Source organism: Marmota marmota, unplaced genomic scaffold, assembly GCF_001458135.2.
Source record: "Marmota marmota marmota unplaced genomic scaffold, marMar, whole genome shotgun sequence".
Classification (NCBI taxonomy): Eukaryota; Metazoa; Chordata; class Mammalia; order Rodentia; family Sciuridae; genus Marmota; species Marmota marmota.
Genome location: NW_025999932.1, coordinates 41,435,525 through 41,448,398, shown reverse-complemented (window position 1 = coordinate 41,448,398; position 12,874 = coordinate 41,435,525). Strand labels below are relative to the sequence as shown.

At 35.0% G+C, this 12,874-nt stretch overlaps 1 protein-coding gene and 1 pseudogene across 1 annotated transcript in view; one reads left to right on the top strand and one right to left on the bottom strand.

Moving 5' to 3' along the window:
- LOC125615999 overlaps positions 1-3,711 on the top strand; it is a 46,437-nt pseudogene extending 42,726 nt beyond the window's left edge.
- Positions 3,712-5,960: 2,249 nt separating this feature from the next.
- Positions 5,961-12,874, bottom strand: part of Nufip1 (nuclear FMR1 interacting protein 1) — a 43,030-nt gene continuing 36,116 nt past the window's right edge. The window contains exons 9-10 of the mRNA XM_015484314.2: positions 7,749-7,981; positions 5,961-6,269 (exon numbers count right to left, since the gene is read on the bottom strand). Of these exons, the coding sequence (XP_015339800.2) occupies positions 6,174-6,269; positions 7,749-7,981 (329 nt within the window). The 3' untranslated portion in view covers positions 5,961-6,173. The remainder of the gene's footprint in view (positions 6,270-7,748; positions 7,982-12,874) is intronic.

Below are 12,874 nucleotides of genomic sequence, written 5' to 3'. Positions count from 1 at the left end.
GATAACATAATTAGTCCCTCCTAGTCGGATATACTAACCGGGGAGTAAACTGTAGGCAGGCAGGGCATGGTTGGAGGAGGTTGGTTACTGGGGACGTGCCCTGGAACGGTGGCTCTTCCCTGTGGCCCCTTCCCCTTTGTCTCTATCTGCCATGTCCTTCCACCATGATATTCTGCCTCACTTGGGTCCAAAGCAATGGAGTCTGCAACCACAGACTTCATCTCTGAAACCACAAGCCAAAATAAACCTTCTCTTCTCTAAGTTGATCTTGTCAGGTATTTTGGTCACAGTGACACAAATTTACACAACAAAGAATTAAGAGACATAATAATTAGATGCAATATATTATGTTACACTGAATCACCAAAAAGGACATTCATAAAAAACTGATGAAATGCGAATATAGTCTGTTGAGTTTTAAAAACTGCACTGAGATTTCATCTCACTCTAGTCAGAACGGCAATTATCAAGAATACAAGTAATTCTTGGCTGGGATTGTAGTTCAGTGGTAGAGTACTTGCCTTGCACATGTGAGGCACTGGGTTTGATCCTTAGCACCACATAAAAATAAATAAAATAAAGGTATTGTATCCATGTCCAATAAAAAAAATTATAAAAAAGAATACAAATAATACTAAATGTTAGCAAGAATGTGGGAAGAAAGGTTCATTCATACAATGCTGATGGGATTACAAATTGACGCAACCATTCTGGAAAGCAGTATGGAGGTTCCTCTGGAATGGAACTACCATTTGACCCAGTTATCCCACTCCTCAGCATATACCCAAAGGACTTAAAATCAGCATACTATAGTGACATGGCCACATCAATGTTTATAGCAGCTCAATTCATAAAGCTAAGTTGTGGAACCAACCTAGATGTTCTTCAATAGATGAATGGACAAAGAAAATGTGATACATAGACACTATGGAATATTACTCAGCCATAAAAAGGAATGAAATTACAAATGAAGAGATTCAATCTGGATTAAAAGAATCCACTACCTTTCTCCTTTTGTTCCAAGTACCTTGCATTGACATATTTTATTTTATTTATTTTTTTAAGAGAGAATTCTAATATTTATTTTTTAGTTTTCGGCGGACACATCTTTGTTGGTATGTGGTGCTGAGGATCAAACCCGGGCCGCAAGCATGGTAGGCGAGCATGCTACCGCTTGAGCCACATCCCCAGCCCAGCATTGACATATTTTAAAAGAAATAAAGATCAGGGGTTGTAGTACATTCCCAGGAAGCTGAGGCAGGAGAATCTCAAATTCAAGGCCAGTCTGGGCAATTTAATGGAGGAACTACAAGCATGATTAGAATACCTACCGTTTTGAGAAACTTCTGTGAATTTCTCAAAATCATTCTCAAAATATTGTCCCCCAGAGAACTGTATCAGGATCAACTGGAAACTTGTTAGAAATTCAAATTCTTGGGCCATATCCTAAAGACTCTCCTGAATCGCTGGCTCTGGGGCAGGAACTTGCGATCTAGGATTGAGCAAGCCCTCCCAGAGATTCAGATGCACAGAAAGTTTATTGACCCCCCATAAAACTGATTGGACTGACAAGAAATAAGAGAGGAGAGGTTCAACCCAAGCTGGCCCTGAAGACAACAATTAACAAAGTTAAAGCAGTCCAGGGACACTCAAAGCTCAGTAGATTAACTGATGAAAGCTGGAGATCTATATAGTTGAGTCAAGCCCTAACCCACCCCACCTTCAAAACCAAGTGGCGGATGGAAGTGGGACATGGCTCTGCCAAGAAGAGTGCCATTTTCAGAATAAAGCCCTTTATATGTTGGCAAAGACATAGGAATGAAGGTGAAACAAGAGCTCGATCTTCTGCCAACTCCCCATCTGGTATCTTCAAAAAGTTTGCCAGTTAACAAGCCCCCTTTCTCAGTCAAGGCTAATATCTTCAGGAGAAATGCTGGGAAAATGCATGTCAAACTACCAATGTTAATTAAGTGAATCTTTGCTAAGAGGGGACAACAGATAGCAGTAAAGTTAATTAGTAAGTTGAGCAAACAACACTTGACAATCAACAGGGAAAATAAATAATTCAAGGAATAGAAAATAATTTGAAAATTCTGATTGATATCCTGAGATGTAAGGATTCTACATCCATGAAAAAAGAGGAACAAGAAAGCAATCTTGAATATTTAAAACATATTCCTAAACTTAAAGCAGAATAGAAAAACTGAATAATAATGTAATAGCTATGTCTAAAAAGTTAATTAGTGAGCTAGAAGATAACATCTGAAGAAATATCCCAGAACAGAGCAAAAAGAGCAGACCAAAAAAAGAAACAAACAAACAAAGTGGAGTGACAAAAGATCAAGAGGTCTCACATATATATGCAGAAATAAAGTAGATAAAAACAAGAAAATGAAAAAGTCATTTTTCAAATGGCCCTTAGTTCAAGAATGATATAATTCTTGAGATGAAATGACTGAGAGTGGGGTAAGCAGAATGAAGGCCAAATGTCCCACATACTAGACACATGTTGGTGAAATAGGATTCTAGGCATGAAAAAGAACATACTAAAAGTTTTTCATGACAGAAAAATAAGTTAATTATCAATAAATAAAGAAGAAAGATAATCAGACTGGTATATGATCTTAATCAGCAATACTGGACACTAGCAAACAATGGTGTTAGACCTTCAACATTCTGAAAGGAAATGATTATAAGCCTGAATCTCTAAACTAAAAAAAAATTTCAAATTCAGGATTCAAAATCTAATTGCTTGAAGATATGTTGCAGCAAGCCAGAAAATTAATCCTGGGTTGTAAGAAAAAGCAAGTAGGAAACTGTAAAACTCAGTTGTCCAATAAATATTTAAACAGAATGTTAACACCCACCCACACCTCTCAAGATAATGGATTGATCTGAAATTAAAATCCCTCATGATTTCACTAGAAGAAAATGTCTGGGAGATGGGTAGAAGTCATAGCAACTGGTAAACTCTAAACATTAGCAAAAAGGATGATCACTAAAGGAATAGCAAAAGGTTATTTCCAAAGCACAAGGAAACTGAGAAAAAACCAGCACCCAATCAAGCCAATTATACACTGAAATAAAAACAAGCAGCAGTTATTACAGCACAAGGCACCACAAGCACCAAAGTGCCTCTCAGCCCTGTACAAAGCTGTGAAAGAACTCCTGCTTGGGACCAGCACAAGTACTAGAAGATTTTGGAAATGGTGGAGCTGCAGACCAATATGAAGAACTATGACCCCCAGAAGGACAAATGCTCCTGAGTTACCAGATGGCTGACGTCCACTCCCTATCCCAAATTCTCCACCTATGTTCTGGGGCCCAGAAGCAAGTGATGAAATCTAGGCTGCAGACACCCCGACATGGATGATAACAAGGCTGTGGTCAAGAAGTATCATGCCTTTCTGGCCTCAGAGACTCTGATCAAGCAGATCCCATGAATCCTGGACCCAGAAGGCTGGCTGAGTCCAAAACATTGAGGCCATGACAGTGGATAAGGTGAAGTCCACCATCAAGTTCCAGATGAAGAAGTGCTCTGTCTGGTCATGGCTGTTGGTCATGTAAAGAGGACAGAGAGTGAACTTGTGTATGATATCCACGCAACTTCGTAGTGTCACTGCTCAAGAAGAGTTGGCAGAACATCCAGGCTTTCCATGTCTGGAGAACTCACAGGGAAAGCCCCAGAGCCCGTACTGCGGTACATCCTAGTCAATCCTACTGCTACCAAATAAGCAAACGACCAAATAAAAAATAAATACAATCTATACAAAATAGAAAACAATAGGAATGATTTCTAAAATTATAGAAATAATTCAAGCATTTCAAGTATTTCAATTAATATAAATGGATTGAATTCCTCAGAGATTCTGACATTAAACTCTCCAAAAGCTGTTTTGATTGCATTAAAAAACATACTAAGAACAAAGGAGAGTATTTCATAGTTATAAAGGCACAACTCACCAACAGTCATGTAATACTTTCATATTTCAGAAATCAATTGGTTAAATGAGTGTTAAGTTAGGAATATACAAAGTTTAAAAAACTAATAAGCTAAATCCAAGATACCTTTTATCCAAAATCAGACAAAGTATCCTCTACTCTCTAAAACACAAAATATTTACAAAGATTGATCAAGAGTCATACAGACTATATTCTATCCACTTGGAAATTTTAAGCGTATTTTAAAATAATTCCTAGGTTACATATAAAGGAAACTGAATCTGAAATTACTCCTTAGAAACAAACAACAGTCTACACAGCCAGTGTCAGCTGTAGCCAAGGCAGTAAGACTCAGGAGCATTTTCAGTCTTAAATGTATTTATTAGAAAACAAGAAATGTCGAGAATAAAATTGTCTATAGAATATACCTTAAAGCAGCACTTGTCAATCTCTCTAGAGAGAGAGTGGTTTGTGTAAGTAGTCCAGGAGCCTGTGAATTCATTTGTCAACTCTAAGCCTATGGAATTTGCAAGCTAATCAGGAATAAAACTACAGACTGCATCACAATTTAGAATATCAACTTGGTTTGTAACATTAGTAGGTCATCCTGATGAGATGAATTGGGTTGGGAATCACATCACTGAATATATAAAAATGAAACTCGAGCCAGAGGCAGTGGCATAGGTCTATAATCTCAGTGGCTTGGCAGGCTGAGTCAGGAGGATTGCAAGTTCAAAGCTAGCCTCAGCAACTTGGCAAGCCCCTAAACAACTTGGTGAGCTCCGTCTCGATACAAAAAATAAAACTGCTGTGGTGGTAGCTCAGTGGTAAATTGACCCTGGGTTTTTATCCCCAATCCCCCAAAGAAAGTAAAACTGAGTTCTTGAAGTCAGGCAAGGCCTTACTCACTTTTATACCTTTAATGCCGGCATGGTGGGAGCACATAAGTAAGTAGTAAACAGTTTATAAGAACTGAATTAATATACCAGGCAGATAATTTTCCAAAATATATGGGTTTCATTCATTGGAGGAGCAGGAGGAGACAGATTAAAAGGTCTGCAGAGTGGTTACAAGACTGGGAAACAATGACTAAACATGAATCTTAATCTCAGGTCTGTAATGTCGCTAGTGTTACATGCCAGGCATTCCAGGATTCTGTGGAGAACCTCACGAATATAAAGGAGCCTGCCTGAGAGCCCCAGCATTCTTAGTTTTGTTTTGTTTTCCTGGCAGCAAGACTCATGAACTTCAATAAATTAATATTCAACTATAATAACAGAGAAGTTTTAAAAATCTAGCCTCTTTTAGCTATATGTCAAAAGGGTAGAATCCAGCTATAGCTAGCTCAAAGCTAGAACATATGATCAAATTCCCTATTATGAAAGACAAAAAGATCTCAGCTTTCACTTAGTTAAAAAAACTTAAAGGCTTCAATTACTACCTTCATTGGAAAATTTTTAATTAAACCTTAAAACTGAGATGATTATCACATTACCTCATAAACCAATCTTTCTGCTACAAAAAAACAGTTTGAACCTCATCAATTATTATACTTTATATATTTTGGGGGGGAGGGAAAGGAAGAGTCTGAATTTGAACTACTTTTTAAAAAATACTTCAATTAAATCTAAACATACTAAGAAGACATAGCTATACTGATATTTCAAACATCTAATATCTGAGCTATGTAATATCTGAAGCTAGTATAAATGAGGATAATTTAAATTTTAAGACCTTCTGATTATATATTAATTGGATATGGTTTATTTTTTAAAATCCCCCTTGTTACAGTTACAGAATAACTCTTCATCTTCTGCATTAAAAACAAAATGTATTTCTTTGCCTAATTTTGCTTAGCTGAATTAAGCATTTTAAAAATTTTCTTCTTTGCTATTAAACCAGTATCTTCAGTTCTTAACTGGACTAATAATAGTCTTCCTTGAAAGACATCAATACATAAAAATAAATACACATTAAAATTCTCCCAGCAAGTACTATATATAATCCAAACACACTCCTTCAAAAATTAACCACGTTATTTATTTGCACAGAATCAAAGGAAAGACTTGAAATTCCAACATAATATTCTATGAGGCTTATAGTTTACCAATACAGTTTTGGGGAAAAAAAAATGGTTTTGGGTTTTCCTCCATTAACTTGAGGATGGTATTATTTTACACATTTTATATGCTTCAGTTATATGTGCTGAAACATTACACACCTATACATCTTTAGTTTTCATTAAGTCCAAAAAAGTCTTTTTTGATGATATATCGAACACACTGAAGAATCACGTTTCTTTCATGTCGAATGTCCGGAGCTAGAAGCTAAAAAAAACAATTAAAAAAAGAAGATTATTAAGTGATAAAAAACATACTTGGGAAATACAATTTAAAATATTAAGGTGCCTTCCTCATATAAAAAATAAAGAATAATAGGTGTGATTATATTTACTGATTATTTTACTAAAAAACAATGCAAAAATATTGCTTTTCCTTTTAGCTTATAAATAGAATACCTGTTTTTTTTTGTTGTTGTTTTTGTTTGTTTGTTTGTTTTTTAAATAGCACAGTTTCACATTTGGGATCCTTTCTAGGGATATCTACCAAAGGACAAGAAAACAGATACAAAAGTCTCCCAATTATTTCATCTAAAAATCAAGTCAAGAGGATTCCCTTAATAGGACACAGTGATCCCTGTCTTTGAGCACAGCTACTTGGGAGGCTGAGGCAGGAGGATTGTGTGAGCCCAGGAGTTCAGAGTCAACTCAGACAACATAGTGAGGCCCTGACTCTTGAAATCTGTAACGGTGTAGAAACTGTTAAGTACAATGATACTGAAAGTAGTGGCAGAAAAAAACAACATTCATAGACTTTCATAACTTTCTATTTTTGTGCTCATTATAAATAAAAAAAAGTTAAGGGATTTATTTTCTATTTATTTTCTGATGGCATTAATATCTTCAGAAACATCACCCAGGGACCTTCAATGAAAAGATGATTTAACTTACCACTTATATGGCAAATATTTTAAAAGTGTGATTTATTATATAGAGAATAAAGAGTATATTGATGATTCATTTTAATAAGCAACTGTATCCACATCTAACACCTCATTGTATAGTCAAAGAACACTTGAGCTACACTTTTTTGATAACTCAAAAATGGACTTTTCACAGAACAACAATGGTTTCAAAACTCCACTAGAAAAAAATGTGGAATACTTTTATTATTCGTCTTAGCCAGGAAGATAGCTGATCTTTGTACAGCTTCATTTCCACTGCTTAGAATCAAGACACATCACATACTCTCTAAATCTGAAACAATTTTTGAGCGAATAATGCCAAAAGGAAAGCCAACAATGCACAAAATAAATGAAAGTAAATACAGTTCCCAAAGACAGGAAATGGGGATTTTCAGAAAACCTTAGGTCTTTTCTTCCCATTACTTTGTGTTTTCAAGAAGTATTCACATTAAATAAATAAAACCTTTTCTTCTTTTTCAGCCTGCCACTGTATATGGCTGTGCTTTCAATGAGAACTTTAGCCTTAATACATGTTTCTTCATCAACCAGTCAAATCTACATTCTTTGATTTTAAGCAGTTTTGAAAACTATAATTATTTCACATTTACTAACACCAGCTATATGCCAAATGCAGCTTTAGAATTAAGATACACAGACAAGTCTTCAACAACCATATGCCTCTGGTATCCTGAAAACATACACACACGAGCAACAAAACCATAGTGGTCCTACCTTAATGACATGAGGACACAAATGTTACAGTGCAAAGAAAAATCACTTACCATTTCCAGGAGATATGGATGGTGTGTTCTTGGCTGAAATAATTTTTCATAGTTGGGACAATGTTTTTTCCTCTTAGGGTTTGTCTTTTTAAAACCTTTCTTTCGGTTCTCATACTTGGCTCCTGAGAAATTTCTAACAGTTGCTTTAACATCTTGTCTTGGACTCTTGGGAGGACTGCTATGAGCAACCTGGTTTTCTGCCACAGCTTCTGTTTCAGTCTTGACAGGAGTTGCTAAGTGTGAGGAAAAACAAATACAAAAATTATTAAAAAAAAAACAAAACAGGTAAAACTTTCAAAATTAATGAAAACAGCCATAATATTGTCTACTTAGTAACTTAAAATTATGAGAGGTTTTGCAAGGCATTTACAATGTATTCCAGAACTTTTTTTGGGGGGAGCTATAACTGCCAAGAATTGAGGAGACTACTACAAACAGCCACAGAAAGTAATCCCTATGAAGGAAGTAAGACCAGATGGAAATTTGAATAAAATATCTATAGAAATAAAATCTATAACAACAGCACAAAGGAAAGGGAAGAAAATGCTAAGTATATTATTATATAATTCTTAAATTACATGTTAAGTGAATGATTAAAAAAGTACATGTGGTAAGTTAAAACTGTTAAAAAATAAATAAATAGGAATAGCTTTTAAACCAATAGTTTCACTGACCTAAAAATATAAAATTGATCCAAAACAAGACTGGGAAAAAACGGAACAAAAATCAGATGAGACAAACAGAAACAAACCATATCAGCAAATACTATATATGTATATAGTTTAAACACCTCACTTAGAAAGCAGAGATGGTCAGACTAGAACTGAATTGAAATGCAAGAATTCCTTTCCTTACATAGTTAAAACTGAAATTAAGCCTCAGTTTCCAAAGAACCATACAAAGCAAGGACTGCATATGACAATCACTAGAAAGCTGGAGTGGCTGTATCAACATCAGACAAAAAATAGACTTTAGAACAAGGAATGAACAGTCTTCATACATAAAGAACATAAAACAAAAACACCCAATAAGATTTTCAATATACATGCAGCAAAAACTCAGGGAACCAAAAGGAGAAATAGACAAATCAATTATTAAGGCCAGAGATGAGAGCACTCTGATCTATGTAATTGAAGAACAATTAGAAAATAAGTAGGAATACAGAAGACCTGAACACCCCTTTCCACTTTGTCAACTCAAATTGACAAAGAATACTCAACCTCAACACATATTCATGTGAAATCAAATGAGCATTCACCTTGTATTGGACCATAAAGACAAGTCTCAGTAAATTTTAAAAAGTGAAAGCAGACAAGAGTTACATTTTCTGACCATAACAAAATTAAAATGAGATCATTAATGGGGAACTAGCTAGAAAACCTTAAATATTTAGCAACTAAACATACTTCTAAATAATTGTGACATTAAGTATACACTTGGTCTTTCTCTAGTTTCCTGTCATACATCTCTTAAAATTCTTGGAATCTCCAAAGTGATAACTGTAGTTCTGTATGCTAGTAAGTTCAGTGATGGCTGGTAGTCTCTAGGTAGCTTCATGATGAGGTGCCACTCACTGGAAGGAACAATAAGGTTAGAATTTTGCCCATCTCCCAACTTCCAGGAAAGAAAAAGAGGCCGAAGGTTAAACTGATCACCAGTGGTCAATGATTTAATTAGCCATGCCTGTACAGCTCAGCCTCAATAAAAACCCAAAAGGACAGAGTTTGGAGAGATTCTAGATAATCAAACACTTGGAAGTTCCTGAAGATTGTTAAGTACGGAGAGGGCATGGAAGCTCTGCAACTCTTCCCCTGTATCTTATCCTATAGATATGTCCATTGATATTCTTTATAATATCTTTTATAATAAAATAAATCAGTAAATTTAAATATTTCCTTGAGTTCTGTGAGCTGCTTACCAACTTAATCAAATGCAAGGAATGGGTATGTGGGAATGCTGATTTATAGCCAGTCAGCCAGAAGCAGAGGTAAAACAACTCAGGACTTGCAACTTGCATCTGGTGGGGGTGAGGAGACGCCTCAGAGATTGAGCCCTCGACCTCTGAGATCTGACACCACCTCCAGAGAGTGTCAGAACTAAATTAGAGGAAACCCAGTCCACTATTGGAGACATTCAAACAAATGAGAAACTAAGACAAATCAAAAACCAGAAATAAATCAAAAATGACAGGGAATACAAATCATATCTCAATAATAACCTTGAATATTAACGGCTTAAACTCATCAATCAAAAGACTTAGACTGGCAGATTGGATTAAAAAGCAAGACCCAACAATATGCTGTCTTCAAGAGACTCACCTCATGGGCAAAGACATCCATAGGCTGAAGGTGAAAGGATGAGAAAAAACTTATCACTCATATGGATTGCGTAAACAAGCAGGGGTTTCCATTCTCATTTCAGATAAAGTAGACTCCAAACCAAAGTTAGTCAGAAGAGAGAAAAGACATTTCATACTTCTTAAGGGAAGTAATTATAAATATTTATGCCACAAACAATGGAATATCTATGTACATCAAACAAACCCTTCTCAATTTCAAGAGTCAAATAGACCACAATACAATAAACTGGGTGACTTTAACATACCTCTCTCACTATTGGACAGATCTTCCAAACAAAAACTAAATAAAGAAACTATAGAACTAAATAATACAATCAATAATTTAGACACATATAGAATATTTCATCCATCAATGAGCAACACATGACTCCTTTTCTAAAACAGACCATATCTCATGCCACAAAGCAACTCTTAGTAAATACAAAAAAACAGAGATAATACCCTCCATTCTATCAGACCACAATGGAATGAAATTAGAATGAATTAGAAATCAACAATAAAATAAAAATAGAAGCTACTCTAACAAATAAAAGACTAAATAATACACAATTGAATGACGAATGGATAGTAAAAGAAATCAAGGATGAAACAAAAAAATTCTTAGAGGTAAATGAGAACACTGATAAAACATTAAAATCTCTGGGACACTATGAAGGCAGTACTAAGAGGAAAGTTTACTGCACTGAGTGCATTCATTTAAAGAATAAAAAGTCAACAAATAAATAACTTAACACTATATCTCAAAGCCCTAGAAAAAGAAGAACAAATCAATCCCAAAAGCAGAAGAGAGGAAATAATTAAAATCAGAGATGAAACTGAAACAAAAGAAACAATTGAAAAATTTGACAAAATGAAAAGTTGGTTCTTTAAAACAGATAAACCCCTGGCCATGCTAATGAAGAGAAAAAGAGAGAAAACTCAAATTACTAAAATACAAGAAGAAGAAGGAAATATCACAATAGATACGTCTGAAATACAGAAGATAATTAGAAACTATTTTGAAAATTTATACTGTAATAAAATGGAAAACATCGAAGACATCGACAAATTTCTAGAGACATATGACCTACCCAAACTGAATGAGGTCACACATGATTTAAACAGATCAATTTCAAGTAATGAAATAGAAAACAGCATCAAAACCTACCAACCAAAAAAAGCCCAGGACCAGATGGATTCTTAGCCAAGTTCTACAAGACTTTCAAAGAAGAATTAACACAAATATTCCTCAAAGTATTCCATGAAGTAGAAAAGAAGGAAACTCTTCCAAACATTCTATGAGGCTAATATCACCCTGCTACCAAAACCAGACAAAGACATATCAAGGAAAGAAAACTTCAGACCAATATCCCTAATGAACACGAATGCAAAAATTCTCAATTAAATTCTGGCAAATCGCATACAAAAACATATTAAAAAGATAGCGCACCACAATCAAGTGGGATTCATCCCAGGGATGCAAGATTGGTTCAACATCCGGAAATCAATAAATGTAATTCATCATAATAATAGACTTAAAAACAAGAATCATATGATCATCTCAATACATGCAGAAAAAAGTATTTGACAAAAAACAGCACACCTTCATGTTCAAAACACTAGAAAAACTAGGGATAGGAGGAACATTCCTGAACATTGTAAAGAGCTATATATGTTAAACCCAAGGCCAGCATCATTCTAAATGGAAAAAAAATTGAAAGCATTTCCACTAAAAACTGGAAGACAAGGATGTCCTCTTTCACCACTTCTATTCCACATCATCCTTGAAAATCTAGCCATAGCAATTAGACAAAAAAAGAAATTAAAGGGATACAAAGAGGTAAAGAAGAACTCAAAATATCACTATCTGCTGATGACATGATTCTATATCTAGAAGATCCATAAAATTCCACCAGAAAACTTCTAGAACTAATAAATGAACTCAGCAATGTAGCAGCATATAAAATCAACACCCATAAATCAAACACATTCCTATGTATCAGCGATGAATCCACTGAAAGAGAAATTAGGAAAACTACTCCATTCACAGTAGCCTCAAAAAAAAAAAAAAAAAAAAAAAAAAAAACCCTGGGAATTAATCTAACGAAAGAGGTGAAAGACCTCTACAATGAAAACTACACAACACTAAAGAAAGAAATTGAATAAAACCTGAAGATGAAAAGATTCCCCATGCTCCTGGATAGGCAGAATTAATATTGTCAAAATGCCCATACTACCAAAAGAGTTATACAGATTTAATGAAATTCCTATTAAAATCCCAATGACATTCTTCATAGAAATAGAAAAAGCAATCAAGATACTTATTTGGAAAAATAAGATCCAGAACAGCTAAAGCAATCCTTAGCAAGAAAAGTGAAGCAGGAGGCATCACAATACCAGACCTTAAACTATACTACCGAGCTATAGTAATGGCATGGTATTGGCACCAAAACAGACTTTTAAACCAATGGTGCAGAATAGAGGACACATAGACAAACCCACATAAATACGGCTATCATATACTAGACAAGGGTGCCAAAAACATTCACTGGAGAAAAGATAGCCTATTCAACAAATGGTGCTGGCAAAACTGGAAACCCTTATGTAGCAAAATGAAATTAAACCTGTAACTCTCACCCTGCACAAAAATCAACTCAAAGTGGATCAAAGACTTAGGCACTAGAACAGAGACCCTGTGCCTAACAGAAGAAAAAATAGGTCCCAATCCTCACTATGTTGGCTTAGTATCCGACTTCCTTAACAAAACTCCTAAAGTGCAAGAAGTAAA